The sequence below is a fragment of the Panthera leo genome, chromosome A1 (genome assembly GCF_018350215.1).
Source record: "Panthera leo isolate Ple1 chromosome A1, P.leo_Ple1_pat1.1, whole genome shotgun sequence".
NCBI classification, from domain to species: Eukaryota; Metazoa; Chordata; class Mammalia; order Carnivora; family Felidae; genus Panthera; species Panthera leo.
This window is the reverse complement of record NC_056679.1, coordinates 231752968-231770864: the sequence shown is the minus strand read 5'-3', so window position 1 is coordinate 231770864 and position 17897 is coordinate 231752968. Positions and strand designations below refer to the sequence as shown.

General features: G+C 46.0%; 1 protein-coding gene across 5 annotated transcripts in view; it reads right to left on the bottom strand.

Moving 5' to 3' along the window:
• The window catches only part of SEMA5A (semaphorin 5A), a 474080-nt gene that overhangs the window by 131590 nt on the left and 324593 nt on the right, over positions 1-17897 (bottom strand). For all 5 annotated transcript variants that reach the window (XM_042953245.1, XM_042953272.1, XM_042953279.1 and 2 more), the window contains 3 exons: positions 16253-16538; positions 13048-13183; positions 5758-5962 (listed from right to left, as the gene is read on the bottom strand). In XM_042953245.1, coding sequence (XP_042809179.1) covers positions 5758-5962; positions 13048-13183; positions 16253-16538 — 627 coding nt within the window. The remainder of the gene's footprint in view (positions 1-5757; positions 5963-13047; positions 13184-16252; positions 16539-17897) is intronic.

Here is a 17897-nt window from a genome sequence, read left to right as displayed (position 1 = left end):
AATCTGCTCTTCAGGCTTCCACTGCTCTGTTTTACTCTCCATTATTTCTCAAAGCTGCTCTATCAACTGTTTGGTGGAATCTAAGCAGGAACGGGTCTTGTCTGGGGCTTGTAAAAGAGACCCCTGGCATTATTTTTTCTCCTCAATAATTCTTTATCTTTGGGATTTAAAAATTAACCTGGCTCTATCCAGTGCTCATTTACTCTGAATCAATATTGCTGAAACTTGTTGTGCTTTGAAATTTTCAGACCCAATCTTCCTTTTTTTGTTTTTGGAGAAATCGTTCCTTGTAACTTTGCTGGCCCCTTGTCTAGACCACCAAGTTCTATTACAGATGATTTCTGACTTTTTTTTTTTTTTTTTGCCTGATAATGTTAATCGTTCTGTACTAGCTGGCTGCATCTTCAACATTTTCTGTCAAAGCAAGTACCAGATGTTCTCAGACGAGTTAGCAAATCGTAACAGTAGCTATTGAAAGGAACAGTGAACATATCCGTTAGGCTCATGTTGGGTCACAGATTTTATATCTGCATCACAAACAATTAGACACCAGTCACAGTGATGTCAGTGCCTAACCACAGACAGAGGTGAGATACATCTGTTATAGAGAGATTCTAGGTCAAAATTATTATTTCATCCAGAACTGCACGGCTTGAATATGGTCCAGAAATGGACAGCGTTAAGTTCACCTGGGAGCCTGTTAGAAATCCCAGCTTTCTGCATAAGGTAGAAACTTGTGGAATCCCTATGTTGTATACCTGAAACTAATGTAATATTGTGTGTTAACTGTACTTGAATAAAATATAATAAAAATAAAATTTTAAAAGTGAAATAAAATTTGTAATTTGATGTTAGTTCTCTTATCGGTCCAAATAATCCCAGCTCGCTATACTGAATCAGAATCAAGGTCTTACCCATTCTCAAGTGGAACAAACGCTGATTTAAAATAGTACTCTAGGGGCATCTGGGTGGCTCAGTGCCAACTCTTGCTTTCGGCTCAGGTCACGATTTCACGGTTCACGGGTTCAAGCTCCACGTGAGGATTGTCTCTCTCTGCTCCCCCACCCCCAAAGTAAATAAACAACAACAAAAATACAGTACTCTAGAAATAACAAGGGTCTGAATTAAGGGAATAAGTTTTGGAAAAGTAAAACGGATGGTTCACAGAGGGGGCAGAGGGTTTGAAACTCCAGGATGTGCTGCCTGAACAAGAACGAGAGAGAATATACAGGAACAGAAGCAGATCTGGGCAATAAAGATACACATTCAACTACAGACACACTGGAACTGAGGCAAGGTCAAAATACAAGGAATGTACTTCGTCCAGGAAGGGATGGTAGAACCCCTGAAACTAAATGGTATTTGCAGGGAGGCAGCATAGACTAGAACCACCGTGACAATGGGCAGGGCCTGAGTCATAGCCACACATGAGGGGCAAGCAGGAAAGACGGAATCCAGCAAAGGAATGCCACGGAGGCAGAAGTGCCAGAAACGATGGCATTCGCGGGTCAAGTAAGGAGGAGAGCCGCGGAACACATGAGTGGTCAACAGGGCTCTAATTTTATCTTTGCGGAGAGAAAGTGAGCAGCTGTGTGCACGTGAGACTCGGTCACTTAGCAAGTCCGGACGAACAACTTCTAAAGGAGTTGCCATATGCCAATTTGCCTCTTGCTCCGAGAAGCCCTTCAAAGAGGTAACTTATAAAACAGCAGCACAGTCATGGCCCAGATAATGCGCCTAGCCCTGCCTGGCTGGATCTTCAACAAGACAGAGACGCGAGCTATAGCTAAGAGACCAGGGCTTGTCTGGAGAAGGCCGGTGGACTCAGGGGGGCGGCGGGCAGCAGGGATGAGACATTCAAGCTGCGAGAAGTACCAGGAACCACCGTATGGCCAAGGTCTATTTCGCGTCGATTTTTAGATAATGCTGACAAATAAAATAAACCAACTTTCAAGTGGCCATTGGCGGGTTGTCTCCAATGCCTGTTAATTCAGGTAAAATCAAGGAGGGGCAGGGGGAGAAAATACACTTAGCACCAGACCTGGATTCCCAAACCCAAGATATCAAGTTGACTTGAGTAGCAAGTTAGGAAGCACTCTGCTTCATGTTCGCTAGTTGTCAGTGCTACCCTCATCCTCTACCAGGTGAGCATTTATGAATTCCTGGGTAAAGATCCAGAAGGTGCTGCAATGGACCTGGAAGGGCCCCAGCCACGTGTGCTCAGTATTAGCTTTAATATCAAAAAGGAGGGATGTTCCTGGTTTGCCTTGATGGGACTCTACTGGGAAGACATAAATAAAAGACCACATCAACATCAGCCTTTAGAATTTTAAGTCAAAATCTCTAATCTTTATCACCCCTACCTGTCAGGAACTGCTCGGCTCTTAGCAGGTTTAGTAAAAACAGACTCGCATTTTGGAATATTTTGTCTAATATTCCACTTATACATTTCAATTCCTTGGGAAAATAAAAGAAACCTGTATGTTGGATCATTAAAAATAATACCATTTAAAACTAAATTTTATTCTAAATTAAAACGTACAAAAGAAGGGATTAGTCAGTGCTATAAGAGATGCATGAAAAGATCCAGAACTTGCCTGAGACATGAAATTTGTAATTGATATTAGTCCTACGGTTAGAATTATCAAGCTAGTCTAAACAAACTTAAATACCATCTATGCATCTAGCCACCACTGGAACTGTCCGAGCATCTGCTCCAAATCCCTGCACATGGTTTGAGGACTGCTCATGTTAGGACCCCACGTAGCCCTGGTTATTTCTCTGTTGGAGGGGACCTTCACCCCCTGGAAAGTCCTCTTCTTTTGAGTTTAACAAAACCCGGACTAGTGAGACGTGGAAGCTGCAGGAGAGTTCTGTGGTGTGGCTTCTTCCCCCGTAACCTCAGCCTGTGGTTCCCGTTAGCGACATCTTGACGGATGCCATGACTGAATTTGTAAATTATAGATTAAAATCTGAATCAGGTGTGGAGAACAACAACAAAAAAAAAAGGAACCTCTGTAAGACACGTGCGCTGAATGGCACATGGTGCATTGTTAACGAGCCTCAGATTTGCAAACCTGGAGAGGGGACAACCCGGGTAGCTAGCAACCGAGTCCGGAGCTAATCCCCTAGCTGCCTTGTGGGAGGAGGTGGGAGGGGGTTCAGGGGAGAGCAGGAGCCCAATCAGGAGGTCACTCAAAACAGATAGGGGCAAGCAAGTTTCTAGAAAGATATACTCTTTAAAAAGCCACGGACGTTGACCATAATTTCATCTTAAATTCACAATTTACCCAAATTGATCTGTTGTGATTGGATTTAGATTCTGCGCAAGCTTATTGTCTGCAATAAAGATCTTCAAGGAGCACCTGGGTGGCTCGGTCAGTCCAGCGTCCGGCCCTTGATTTCGGCTCAGGTCGTGATCTCAGGGTTTCGTAGGTTCACGCCCCACATCGGGCTCTGCGTGCTGATAGGGCTGAGCCTGCCTGGGATTGTCTCTTTCTCTCTCTCTCTCTCTCTCTCTCTCTCTCTCTCTCTCTGCGCCTCCTCCACTCACACTCTTCCATCTCTCTCTCAAAATAAATAAGTAAACTTACAAAAATTTAAAAAAGATCTTCAAGTATTTTATTCCTGTGGGCAAGTTTTAAAAAGTGGTAGAAAAAGTGGCTCACTGCTAACGACTGAATGTGTGCGTCCTCCCAAAATTCATACTGAAGCCCTGATCTTCAAAGCAATGCTATTTCGAGGCGGGGCTTTTGGGAGGTCATTAGGCCGTGAGGGTGGAGCCTCCATAAATGGGATTAGCGCTCTTTTAAAGAGACACAACAGAGATGATCTGTTTCCAGCGTGTGAGGACACAGCAAGGAGTTGGTCATCTACGGAGACTGAATGAGGACGAGGACTCTCACCAGAAAACAAATTGGCTAGCACCTTGATCTTGAACTTCCAGCCTCCAGAAGGGTGAGAAGTAGATTTGTGGTTTAAGCCCTCCACCCCCACCCCATCTATGGTATTTTGTCACGGCAGCCTGAACTAAGACACCAGACACAATTAAAGGACAACGAGAGTGCCATCAGAAACCCTCAGAAGCTCGCTACAAATCATTATAAACACAAGGAAGCAAATCCCACCTTGTTAGGGCCTTGGTTGTGGAAAGGTCAGAATGCTTAGGCTGAGGCCCCTGTTCTGTACCGACCAGCCTCATCTCCCTTCGCCACCCCCACCCCCAGGTACGGATGAGGGACTCAACAGCCGCCTGGAGTTCCAAGATGACTCTATTCTCCGTGGCACCAACCAGAACACTTATGAAGAAACACTAGGGAAACTTCTGGAAAGGTCCAGTTCACTCATTCCTCAACCGGCCACACATCCAGCCCTCTGTGGGGCATTAAGGATAAAAATGGCAGAAACCAAGACTTGATTTCTTCTTATGCTCTAACGAGCAAGACACACACTGCAATGGTAATTCTGTCTCCTCTTAAAAAACACCACAAACTTGAACTCCCAATCCCTTAGGATACCATATCAATCCTCTCTCTTCCAAGCCTTATTCATCATGGGTGTTCCACCTAACTTCCTTCCTGCTCCTGACCATAGAGGCACTCATGGCCTCCTTTGTCAATCCCACAGTGACATCCCTGTCCTTACCTGACAACACAGGGGCACCGCCCCCAGCTGACCACTCCTGTACCTTCGCTGTTTCCCTCGTCCTGAAAGGCCAGGTCTTTCTCCTTAGTCAGCTTTCAGCTTAAATGTCACCTCCTGGGAGAGACCAACCCTCAACAGCCAAGGATGGGAGCCCCCCGCCTCTTGCTAGCCCATGGCTCTATTCATATTCACGGCATAAGCCAATCACTCTCTCGGTCCTTCCCCTCAGCGGCTGGCTGATGTTTGGTTGTCCCCAGGAGAGCAGGATGTTGCCAGTCTGTTCACCATCTGACTCATCAGTGCTCATACGAACCGCAAAATAGTAAAAATTCAATAAATGTTGGTGACTTCCCGAATAAAATCAACCAGTAGTGGGTATGAGATATTATAAACAACAAAGACAACAGAAACTGTGTTCTGTGAGAAAGGGGTCATTAGACAGGGCACTGGACAGAGGATGTAAGGATGGGGGCGGGCTCCGTGGTGAGGGGACTCTGCACGGGAGGACCTGAAGGCAAGGAAAAGCTGAACAGGTGTGCAGACTGAGACACGGTCACTGAGGCTGGTCTCAAGCACCCTTTCTGTGCCAGACGCCTGCCTCCAGTACCCAGTTACCTTGGAAACTAGACATGTCTAGCTGTCATCTATAATTTGATAGTGTTGCCGGTTTCTCTTCAAAGTATTTTGTTGTTTATGCCTCCAAACATATTCTTCAAAATTCTTCTATCTACATCCTACACCAGGAATATCTTGCGAGCACTGTTTGAATCCATTGAAAATCATTATGATAATCCCAGGATAATATTGCACCCAACAATGCCCTCCAATTGCATTGTCTTAAACTATACAAATGAAAATGGTCTTGCCAAGAAAAGCCTTATTTTATGAGCACTTAAGAAATGACAGTTAAGAAACCAGGCGCTGTCTTCCCAACTAAAATCATGGCCAATGTAATGTAAAAAGAGTGAAATTAAGTTTCCTACGAGAAACACAGAGGATGACGAAGACAAGGCTGGTTCGTGGGTTTTGTTGGGTGACAAAGAAGACCGACTTGCGGCTGGACGTAGAAATCTCAGGCTTAGGAAACTCTTCAGGGGAGGCGCCAACTCCTACCTGTGGCCAGATAGATGATGTGGACGAGCATGTCCCTGCCCTGCACCACGTCGACGGCCACGTGGGAAAAGCGGCTGTTGTCCTCCATGAAAGAGGGCACCGAGGTCACAGGCTGGACCACCTCGTGCATCAGGATGAACTTCTGAGCATCCTGCAGACTCCTTTCGGTCAGGTTCATGTACAGGCCCTGGTCCACCGTGCCACACTGCAAGGGAAAACAGGCCGTTACGGGGACCGGCCACCTGGACACGCACAGCTGATCCTGGCCACCCTGGAGGTAGGGGGAATCGGAAGGTTAAGAACGTCAGTGTGCAAACATGTGTGCTTCTCTGCTCTCTCCAAGGTCCCCCCTCCCTCGGGTCCCTCCCATTCTAGATTTGAACCCATCACATCTGGGGAGTCTCTCAACTCCATTACAGAAATATATGATCAGATGTTAAAAATTAATCCGGTAGAAATCAGTGCTGACTTTAATCTGAACGCATGGGAATGAAAACTCCCCATCACGTGTTGAAGTTACATAGAAGCTGTCTGGCCAAGCGCACACTACTGTATCTGCCTGTGAATCAGGTGCCAAAATTGAAAACACAGCGGTCGAGAACATCATATAGATCTATTACTATCCCTACTGGAACGGTGGGTCTATAAGCAAGATATGGATTCCACGGAGATAGAATTAGGCCATTTTAATCTGTCAATTAAGTAATATTATTCCAGTAAATTTCACATGGGTACAAGGTACTGGTGGCTTTATTGCCTTGTGCTCATTCTCTAAGCCAGAGGGAGGGAGGAAGGGAGAAGCGGAAAGAGGAGGGTAAAGGAAGAAACCAGGAAGAAGAAGGGAAGGAAAGAGATGTTGAGACAGAGAAGCCACCATGAACATGAATCTGGTATATAAAAGGGGGAAAAAATCAGGCCCGGCAATGCTGAGAAGGGAATCCAGAGCTGGGCTGTGGAGAGACGGGCAGGTACTGTGCAGCATGGTTTTGGGCAAGGATAAAGCAGACAGCGGGGGTGGGAAAGGGAGAAAAGCTTTCCTGGGGCAGAGCACACAATCAGAGAATCCCCACTGATCTTTCTCAACTCTTTCCGAAGCTTGAATCCTGGGACCAGCAAAGACTAACCCCCAGCAGAACTTCCCATAAGCAAGTTTGATAGAAACAGATTTCCCTGTCCATATCATCTGAGACTGCCGTTTATAACACGTCATTTCTAATACTTGGTTTTATCACAGGTTACAGGGGGAAAAGTGTAAGATGGAAACTGCTTTTTAAAAATAGATGAGGGGCGCCTGGGTGGCTCAGTCGGTTAAGTGTCCGACTTCAGCTCAGGTCATGATCTCCTGGTCCGTGGGTTCGCACCCCGCCTCGGGCTCTGCGCTGACAGCTCAGCGCCTGGAGCCTGCTTCCGATTCTGTGTCTCCCTCTCTCTGCTCCTCCCCCACCCATGCTCTGTCTTAAGAAAGAAAAAGAAAAAAGAAAATAAAAATAGGTGATAGTTTTTTGTAGCACTTGATAAAAATGCCCTACATGCTGTAAAATGATAAGCCGGTTGTAAAATTAGAGAGTGTCAGAGAGAAATGGATCTCGAGTCTTCTCCAATGTGCAATGTCCCATTTCCTTGCAGGGACAGCCCCTATGCCAGGCGATGGGTCCACAGGTGATGGGATCACGGCCAGGTGAAGGGCTCCGTGCTGCTGCCCCAGGAGCCATGCGGTCTCAAGTAAGACGCTGCTTCTCAGCCTCTGTCTCTACCTATAAAGTAGCTAGAAAAACACTCGCTCTATTCACTTCCCAGGGCAGTTGTGAGGCCAGCTGAGATCATCAGTGGAAGGCATTTGTAAATTAATTGAAAGTGCCTGTAGATGCCAAGGAACAAAACAGTGTGCCTGGCAGAGAAGCCATTCAACCAATGGCAAATCTGTCTTGTAGTAGGACAGCAATTCTATGGTGCACTGGGCTTCAGTGGCCAGAGGGAAATGCATGAATAAGTAAAGGAAGGAATCAATGGGTGAATACACAGGCAGCTGCTCATGGGACAGGGGGCTGTGCTAGGAGATTTCACATCGTCATCATATTTAACAGTAGCACTTAAGGGACAGGGACGTTGCCTGTTAACAAATGTGTTACAAAATGAAAGTCCTCTCCCAGACTCCGTCTGAGGTCTACCCAGGTGAGCTCTGGCTCTGAGAGTGACCTTGTGTTTGCCAGATTGCTCTTCCTGAAACCGATGACGGTGCTTAAGCATAGGTGGCACTTAGTTACCTACTTGTTGGGTGAAGTTTAACACACAGGTTTTGTGTCTTAGGCACAGTGTGTGGTTTTTGTTGTTGTTGTTGTTTTTTAACGCATCGCAGAAATCAGGAGTCATAACACAAAACTGAGGACGTTGTGCTGCCCTCGAGGAATCTGGGGGTCTGCGAGAGCCTGGGGGCCTCCTTGGACTAGAGCTGGGTAGTAGGACCACTGACCTCCCCTTATCATTTTTTTTTTTTACCCTGGACCCCATATCTTAAGTCATCAACCTGAACTGCCATTGTGATATCGTGACTCGTAAGAAATACATATTTGGTTTTTGTCCTCTTTCTAACACACAGCTTCTAAAACCATGGGAATTTTTTAAGTGTCAAGAGCAGTAAAGATGCCTTTTGTCATGTTAATGAGGCACCTCTGGGCCAGTTGGCTAGAGACCCAATCACATAATTAGAAGATAGGGAACTTTCAGCCCACCCCTGACCTCCAGGGAGGGGAGAGGGGATGGAGACAGAGTTCAATCACCAATAACCAATGATTCAATCAATCTTGCCTATGTAACGAAGCCTCCATAAAACCCCAAAAGGGACAGGGTTCAGATGGTTTCTGGGTTGGTGAACATGTGGAGATTTAGGGCTCAGAGAGGGCACGGAGTAGCTCTGTGCCTTTCCCCAGACCTTGCCTGGTGTATCGCCTCCAGAGTTAGGTCATTTCATAACAAACCAGTAATCTAGTCAATAAAATGTTTCTCTGAGTTCTGTTGAGCCCCACTAGCAAAGTAATTGAGCCCAGGGCAGCGATCATTGGAACTTTCCATTGGTAACCAGAGGTTCCGAAGCACAGGTGAGGAACTGGACTTCAGATCAGAACCTGAAGTGGCAAGAGGTGGGGCAGAAGGCTTGTAGAGCTGACCCTTGCACTTGTGAGATCCGATGCTCTCTCCTGGTAAATAGTGTCCGAATTGAGTCGAATGGTAGGACACCCAGACGGTGCTGGGAAATTACTTCACAGTACGGGAAAAACTACCACACATCGGAACTGGGTAACAACATCGTTGGCCAGGAACTAATTTTGAACTCTGCTCTACGACGTCTTGGTTTATTTTTCCAGCCTATAATAAATATCTCACCCAAGGATTCTTTCTCATATTTTGAAAGCTATTTAGATTTACAGTATATATTTATTGGGTCGTAAGTAACCCATCTAGCTCTCTAATGCGCTGCAAATTCTCTAGCTGTGCCTCACACACTGGGTTCCCGCAGGTGTCTCTGTGACACCTTGGGGACTCCGTGCAAGAGGGTAACAAGACAAATGTCACGGTCCTCAAGTGGGTTACAAACCACAATGGTTGTCTTGCTAACACTTCTGAAAGTAATAAAGACAGTCATTCGACTCATTTTTTTAATGCTATAATACTCGCATTTTTGTTTGTTGCAGAGACAATAGATCCCATCCTCTTTCCAGTTTGCTGGAGTTTTGCGCAGCTCCACAACCACCCGGCCTTGTGCTCAGAGTGCCCGATCTGATTGGCTCTCTTCTTCCCATCTTACTGCAAACGTGTGCTGTGTATCACAGGGTCCCGAGGACCTGGTCAACCCCTTCATTTGGCCCAAGAATGACCTCCTCATCTGTCTGACCACTTAAGGGTCTGTTTTCCATTTTAGCTCCATCATTTCTGATTGGTGGTTGTCAAAAACGCACAGAAAATTGCGGAGTCTGTTCACTGGGTCTGGATGGTGTTTCCTGTTACCGACCAATGCTGTTTTCCTAGTGAAGTTCAGGGCCAAGATGACTTGGACCGCAGGCTCTAATGGGGTAGGCTTCCGTAGAACTACTTACGGTGGTTTCTAGATTGCAACTATAAAAACGCTATCTTTTGCTGTTTTGTTATTGTTCTCAATTGAGGTTTCTGTATTACATCTTGCAAAATGATGCACTGTCCTTCCCGACCCATTCTTCTTCCTGAACCTGAATCACATTTCTGTTCCTCCAACTAACTTGCTACTTCTTATTATAAATGCTGCATAAAATTCCAAATGTCACTAGGCAAACAAGAATGGAAAAAATTGAACCACTTCTCACTGTTGGTTACTGCAAACATAACGACTAGTGGAAGGATCCTTAATTCAAAATGTATTCCCACCCTGTGCCAGCTACATGGTCTCATGAATATCAGTAAGGATGCCAATGCTATCATGGTTATCAAATACGATAAGCCAAAAGAAAACCATTGGTACATTTTTGTACCAGAAAATATACAAGGAATTGTCATCATCTAAAATTTGAGTTCCCCTGGGGCGCCTGGGTGGCTCAGTCGGTTGAGCGTCTGACTTCGGCTCAGGTCACGATCTCGCGGTTGACGAGTTCGAGCCCCGCGTCGGGCTCTGTGATGACAGCTCGGAGCCTGGAGCCTGTTTCGGATTCTGTGTCTCCCTCTCTCTCTGACCCTCCCCCGTTCATGCTCTGTCCCTCTCTGTCTCAAAAATAAATAAACATTAAAAAAAATTTAAATTTTAGTTCCCTGTAAATCTTAAATTCTACCCTAACAAGTTAAGCCCAGCTAAGCAAGCTTCCTGCCTGAAATGCATGTCACATTTGTGCAAGCTTCATCTGTTATGTGGCATGAACCTACTCCCATCTCATAAACGTGAGTAAGCCTCACCGTGTGACACTGGCATTATAAAACCAGAGGCCCGTGGCCTTAGGAAATGAGAGATTTTGCTGTGTGCTACAAATATGTTCAGACAAAAGGGCTAAAAGTTACCCACTGCCTGGAGGTGGTAAGGCATCAGGGGTTTATTAAGTCACGGTTCATTATGAAGACTTTTGCAATAGAAACATCAAGGCATTAAGAGTACACTGTAAATAAAGGGAGCATCTTCGTGAATTGCTTTTCACCTTCAGGACTTTACAAAGCACCTTCTTAAGAGGAATGATCTATTCCACCTTCAGGATTTTACGGAGGGCCTTCTTAAACAGTTACGCTGTACCCCATCATCTGAGGACAGGGAGAAATTCAGATGGAGACTCAACAAAGGGGCAAAGCGTCAGTGTTCAGTTGATAATGACATAAACCGTCTATGCCATGAGGAGCCGTGGTCACTTCAGGTTTGGTTCCCACTAAGCTGTTAGCCGCTTCACCTGTGATATGAATCTCTTTGTACTGAACCGGTACTGAATTTCCTGAGTAGCGGGGCTAGGGTGATACATATAAATTGGTCACTCGGTTTCCTGACTTCTAAAGCGTGGATGACGAGGCCTACCTTACAGAGCTGGGGAGAGGAGACAGCAGGGCAGGTATATAAAGCATTGACACAATGTGGGACCCCAGAAGGCACCCAGTGAATGGTCCCTAAGAGTCACCTTCTCCAACTACATTCTACAGTCAGCAAGGCACATTAATCAATATTACCAAAGTTTATTCCTAAAATATTCCTGTGCCTTCGTATCCCACTTTCCTCATCTTATTGATGAGAATGAGAGACAGAAGATGCTAACAGAATGCCCCAGTAAAGCATCAAAATGGGAAAGAGGTTGTAAAAACCACCCATCTGTCCCCAATCCCATGCTCTTAAATTACCAAAAATTTAATTAAAAAAAATTCTTTCAAAACAGTTACAATTGAACGGCCCCTGCCAAAGTCCAAGGAAAGTATAAAATAATTGAACCCTTTCTATACTCCTAGTTTTCTCAAAAGCCAAAAGTTTTAGGTGGTGGGATGATCAACCAGAACGTGGACGCCTGGGTACAGAACCCAGTTCTAACTCGGATTAGTTACGGTAACTAATGGTCTTTTAGCCAGAAGAGGGTGGGGCTTTGCATCTGAGGACTGGCGTTGAGATCTCAGCTCAGCGACTGATCAGCCAGTGTCCTTAGCCTGACTGAATCTCTGCATGGAGGCTCGGCACCCCTCTCTGTCTGCGGGAGAATTTGTCACTGATCCCAACACCGTTGCCAGCGGGCAACATGACGAGCACAGAGTCTTGAACGCGGTGGTACTAAAAATTACACGCACGATGACGACAATGATCGTATGAGCATCCGTGTCAGAAGGGGGGCCCTCGAGGGAAGCCTGATGCTGCGGTCTGAATGTTTGTGTCTCCCCCAATTGCATATGTTGAACCCCCAACCCTCAAGGTGGCTGTCTTTGGAGATAGGGCCTGGAAGGGAGTAATTAAGGTTCAGTGGGTTCACAAGGGTGGGGCCTTGATCCCACAGGATTAGGGTCTCCCCCCAGTCACTGTAGAAAGGCTACGTGAGGACACAGTCAGACGGTGGCCATTTTTAAGAGAGGAAGCGATTCACCAGAAACTGAATCAGCCAGAACCTTGATCTTGGACTTCCAGCCTCCAGAACTGTGACGAAACATACGTCTGTCATTCACGCCGCCCAGTCTGTGGTATTTTGTGATGGCCGCGTGAGCAGACTAATACATCTGCTGATGGACCAGACATGAGGAAATCACATTTCTTTTGGTCCCAGCTTCTTCTGAACATCGGAAGATGAGAGAAAATGACGTAGAGCCCCTTATAGCTCAAACATCCTGCAATTTTGTGATTCGTGAGCTAATGGCCACCACCTGCTCTGCTTCCCCCCAGCTGCATCATCACGTCCCACTCACCCCGACAGGAAATCTCCCCACGTTCACCAATTAGTGCTCTAATTCTGTTTGTGCGTCTCCACTGCTCTGTGCCCTGGGCTCCATTCACTACGGCGTCATTCATTAGGGATCAGAGCTTCTGGGGACACAGGGTCCGCCATCATTAGCACTAATTGAAGCTTGGCTTCCCAGCCTGCTGCTTTATTCTGGCCTTTTTCAGCTCAGCCTCGGCGTCCCAGCTGACAAAAGGCCCCTTTTCGGCCCGGGGCACCTCAGCTGACAAAAGGCCTCGGCCATATTCCGTGAGCCAGGCTGAGCGTGGGCACGTCCGTGAGGGTCAGGGGAGACCCCAGCTGCGTTGTGCACGTCCCAGCTTTACACTGTCCCAGGCTGTCTACACAAGAGGAATGAGTGCCTTCCCCACCCCCCTGAAATTACCTGGAAGTTGGGGTTGGGGTTGGGATACGGCAGCCAGGCGGAGCGCGAGTTCTCCTGGTACTTGAAGGGCCCGTTGAAGGCCTGGGAGATGGCACTCAGGTTGAAGACACACACGGCCGAGGCAGCGATGCTGTTCCTGGGGGGAGGGGGAGGGGGAGGGAAGAGAGAGGAAGGGGGGCAGGTCAGAGTCCTGTGGGGACCCCTAGCGCAGGCACCTTCCGGAGAACCTCAGGATCACAGTGTCCTAGGTCCCCCCCCCCCCCCACAGGGATGAAGCCGAAGCAGTGACTGATGTCACTCTGTGGTCTCCTTGTGGGAGAACAAACACTTGGGTGCAGAAACAAGACTATTTAGCGGTTATGACACTTCTAATCCTGCCGGATGGGATTAATTCACTCAGCCGCAACAAGAGGACAGAGGGTTGTAAAGAGCCGTATGTCAGGCCTTTTAAAAACAGGAGGAAAAAGACGTTCTCCTCCGGGGGCTGGAGCCTCTCAACGGTCCGGGTGGCTCTTGTCCCAACTGTTCATCTGGTTCTTTCAGACGGCGGCGGGCAAACTGTGGCTGCTGTTTCTTTTTGTTAGATCCCCAGAGAGCAGTGTCTGTTTGCAAGCCTTTCAAAAATAATCAACCGAAAGCATTTTGCAAAAAGTCCCTGTCAGAGACCCTTCATTTATGTACATTTTTTTTAATTCGAAAAGCATTTTAAGTCCGAAGGGTCAGAGAGAAAAATTTGACATGGCACCGACATAGGAAATCTCGAAACCTTAAATCAGAGTTCAGGCTCTGCCGAGACAGCTGTAAATGAGAGGCTCTCAGGAGTCCGGCGCCCTTTTGCTAACTGTGGAAACAGCAAAATATGGTCTGGTTAAAGAAATCTGCTTTTTTCGAGCACAGCTCGGGTTTTTGCTGTCTGTGAGCCACCATTTTTAGACACCCGGGAACACGATGGTAAAACCTTCAGCGACTCCACGCGGTAGTAAGTAGGCCATTTCCTGCAGCCCAGCTCATGGCCAAGGGGTGAGAAAACCACCCAGTCCTAGGGCAGAATGAGCGAGGGGAGTGACCTTCATCCCCACTCCCCAGTGCTAAGAGACCTTGATGAATATACAGAGGCAAAGCAAACGATGAGCAGCAACACCAGAGAGCTGAGCCACAGCGTGATGTACTCATCCACTGCTGGCTGCCCCCCATCATCATTTTCTTTCGGTTTGGAGCAAGTCTTGTCAAGAATGTGGTCATCTGTCCAGAAGGTAAGATCAAGGCTGAGACATGAGAACGAAGAGAGGCGGGGCGTATGGTGGAACTAGAAATGGATGGATCCGAAAGTTCTTCCCAAGACCTGGTGAGAGTAAGTGTTTGAGACAGAAAGGAGAGATCTAGCGATTCTACCTCTAATATAGATAGATAAATGATAGATAGATAGATAGATAGATAGACACATAGATGATAGATAGATAGATAGATAGATAGATAGAAGATGATAGATAGATAGATAGATAGATAGATAGATAGATAGATAGATAGTAGATGATAGATGATAGATAGATAGATAGATAGATAGATAGATAGATAGATAGATAGATAGATATAGATAGATGCTATATACTGGGTGATGTCCAATATGATGGACGCTTACAACACTAAACAAATCGTCTGGAATAGTCTGAAACTTATTTTTGCGAGTGTCTAAATTGACCATTGAACAGTCCAGACGCAGTATTTCCATAACTTTTTAAATTGTCTTTGCCCAGAGCCAGGGGAATGAACAGCTAAGTAAGCCCAGCTCCCATTGTGTGTAAAATTGATGTCAAGTCAGCAACTGAACATTCATCTTGTGCAGCCGACGCGATTTCTTAAACCGGGTTTTGGAAAGCAAATCAGCTTCAGAAACTATAAATTGATTTTTTAAAAGAAATGTATCAAGGAGGGAAAATAAGCTCTGGGGTTGAAAACCAGATTTACAATGAAGGTGGTCATGGTGGGGTGGGGGTGGGTGGGGCGCCATCCATTTCAGCCTTCTTCTAACTTCACGTCAGAAAGAAGACTCTTCACGGAGTAAATGTTATTATCGAGTGACTGTTAACACTTAAGCCCAGCAGGGGAGAGGACAGAGGGATAGAGTAACATGGAAGAAAGGAGCAGATCAAGGGGTTCTACACCAATTCCTGGGTAGGCATCCTCGATTCTCCCAGGACCCTGGGGTTTCCCTGGGATGCAGGACTCATCTAGATGCTGAAGCTGGGACGATCCCAGACAAGCTGGAATGGCTGGTCATCCCACACTCTTTATCAGCACTTTCAAACTGCCTTGATTCCATTTTTTCTGCATTAAGTTGCCAGAATGGAGACTCAAAGATAGTCCAAAGCAGAGTCCACACTGCGGACCACCGTTACCACTGAAAGGGGGCCCAGGGTCTGAGTATGAAAAGGGGATCTGTCACCCCCGGGGGCGGGATGTGATCCTGTTGAATCTTTCACCGCACACCAGCAAAGAATGGGAAATAGATGTGGGTCACGCTACAACTCCACCAGAGTAAGAGTGAACGAAAGATCAGGAAACTTCACATGCTTTCCCTTATCCAAAATTTATCAGTTCTGGAGCTAGGAGTATCACCTCCCACAAGAAAAACAAAAAGATGTTATCGTTTTTTTCAAGGATATTTTTAAAGTACAGTCATCATTTTAGAAAAGCCTGCCCAGGTTAGCCATCTCCTAGAACAACGGTTGAAAATGCAGCTACGGGAAAGTGACAATGTGCGTTTCACTTACGACCGGAGGTGTGGGCACGAAATATACTACTTAAAGATCAGACTCAGAAAACACTACCTTCATTGTGCCCAAGTGCGTAACTGCATGTGGAAAAAAAATGCGTCTAATATGTACCAGCATTTCAGACAGTGCCCAGAACACATCGGTGAATCAGGAAGGAGAAAATTACAGTCGGGTAACTTGATGCTACAATTACCTAAGGACAGACTGAAACTTTTTTTGCTTCACTTTATTTCCCGAATACCAAGTCTCAGAAATCACACTGTATTTGCATAATATTTAATTCATACTCAAACATTTATTTGGCCGTTGGCCCAGTAAAATAAGAAAGATTTCCTTTAAAGCAACTTTCCAACTTCTCAAAGGTCAAAGAACAGCAGACGCATGCACAATGGACAGAGGAGCAGGGAAAGAATTTTCTTCCAGTTACTTACACGTTGGTCGTAAAGATGCCATAGATCAGATCCAGCTCGGGCAGGAAGAAAGTGCTCTGCAGTTCGTTGTAGTAAAAGGGGACCTCCCCGGGCCGGGAGCAGTTCAGGCGAGCCTTCATGAACGTGGTCCAGGTGTCCTCCAGTAGGAACCGCCCCCCGATGTCATTCTTGCAGACCCGGGCAGCTCTGGAGAACACGGTTTTCCCACAGTCGTGCTCCACGGCATTTTCTCGGAAAAAGAAGTAGGTGAAATTTCCGATGTCATAAGATGACACGAAGTTTGGTTCTGGAGACAAGAGGGAAGAAGAAAAGTGTGAACATTCATATGGTATCTCTGTATGTCTTACCTCCTCAGTGTTTTTTCCAAGGACACGTGCTTTTGTGCAGACAATGCCTGGCTCCTAAGGGACGAACGAGAGCCCCATGAGCAGCTCGGTGACCTGTGCTAAGGACAGAACACTGTACGCAAGTCCTAATTGACAAGGAATCGCCCGCACGATTCCACACATAAGCATCCTGAGTTAACACAGCACCCAGTCACAGGACACTAATGCCATCAAAACTGGGCAGCAACTTTTGCAACAGACTTTTAAAGCAACATATACTAGTTTATTTGTATATCCTGACATGCTCTTCAGAAAGAGTGGGACGGGGTGCCTGGGTGGCTCTGTAGGTTGAACGTCTGTCTGACTTTGGCTCAGGTTATGATCTCACAGTTCCTGGGTTTGAGTCCCATGTCGGGCTCTGCGCTGACAACCTCAAAGGTCAAAGAACAGTAGACTCAGAGCCTGGAGCCTGCTTTGGACTCTGTGTCTCCCTCTGTCTCTCTGCCCCTCCCCTGCTTGTGCGCTTTCTCTCTTTCTCTCAAAAATAAATAAATAAATGTACAAAAAAAGAAAGAGTGGGAGAAAATGAGATGAAAAATATGCAATGCGATTCAGAACATAGGAGCACCATGGTACCCTGTTTGTGTACAAGACAACAAAATTCTTCGATCTTACTTGTACACGGGAGTATGACCGACATAATTTATGTGCTTTTTTAGCGAGAACTTTAAGATGGTTTTCATTCGTGAAAACGGAAATAAAAACTGAAACTATCAGCTTAGTGTCCTGAATTAGCTTTAGCAATTCCAGTTACTATGGTGACCATGTAACTGTGAGAATCGACTCTGATTTTCTCATTTCTGGGTTGCTGGAGAATCCATATAGAAGAGCAGAGTGTGTTGAGATGGGGTCACTGCCTTCCAGCTTCCTGGTCTCATAATTAGCTTAAAAATAGGGATTCAGAAAGGACAAAATTATGGCAGAACCTTTACTCAATCGCCAAGCTCATGAAGAGTTTAAGAATCCTATAGTTTGTCAACTGAATTTCATATTTACCATTCATAGTGTTATGTTCATAGCTTCTTGTTTGAGCCCATTGATGATAGAAATGATACCCTTTCAGACACGGACACACCTTAACATTTATCTTTATACAAATTCTAATAATCAAGTTTGATTCTTACTCTTTTTTTTTTCAATATATGAAATTTATTGTCAAATTGGTTCCCATACAACACCCAGGGCTCATCCCAAAAGGTGTCCTCCTCGATTCTTACTCTTTCCTCTATTGCTAGGAGCTTACTATTCAATCAGCCAGT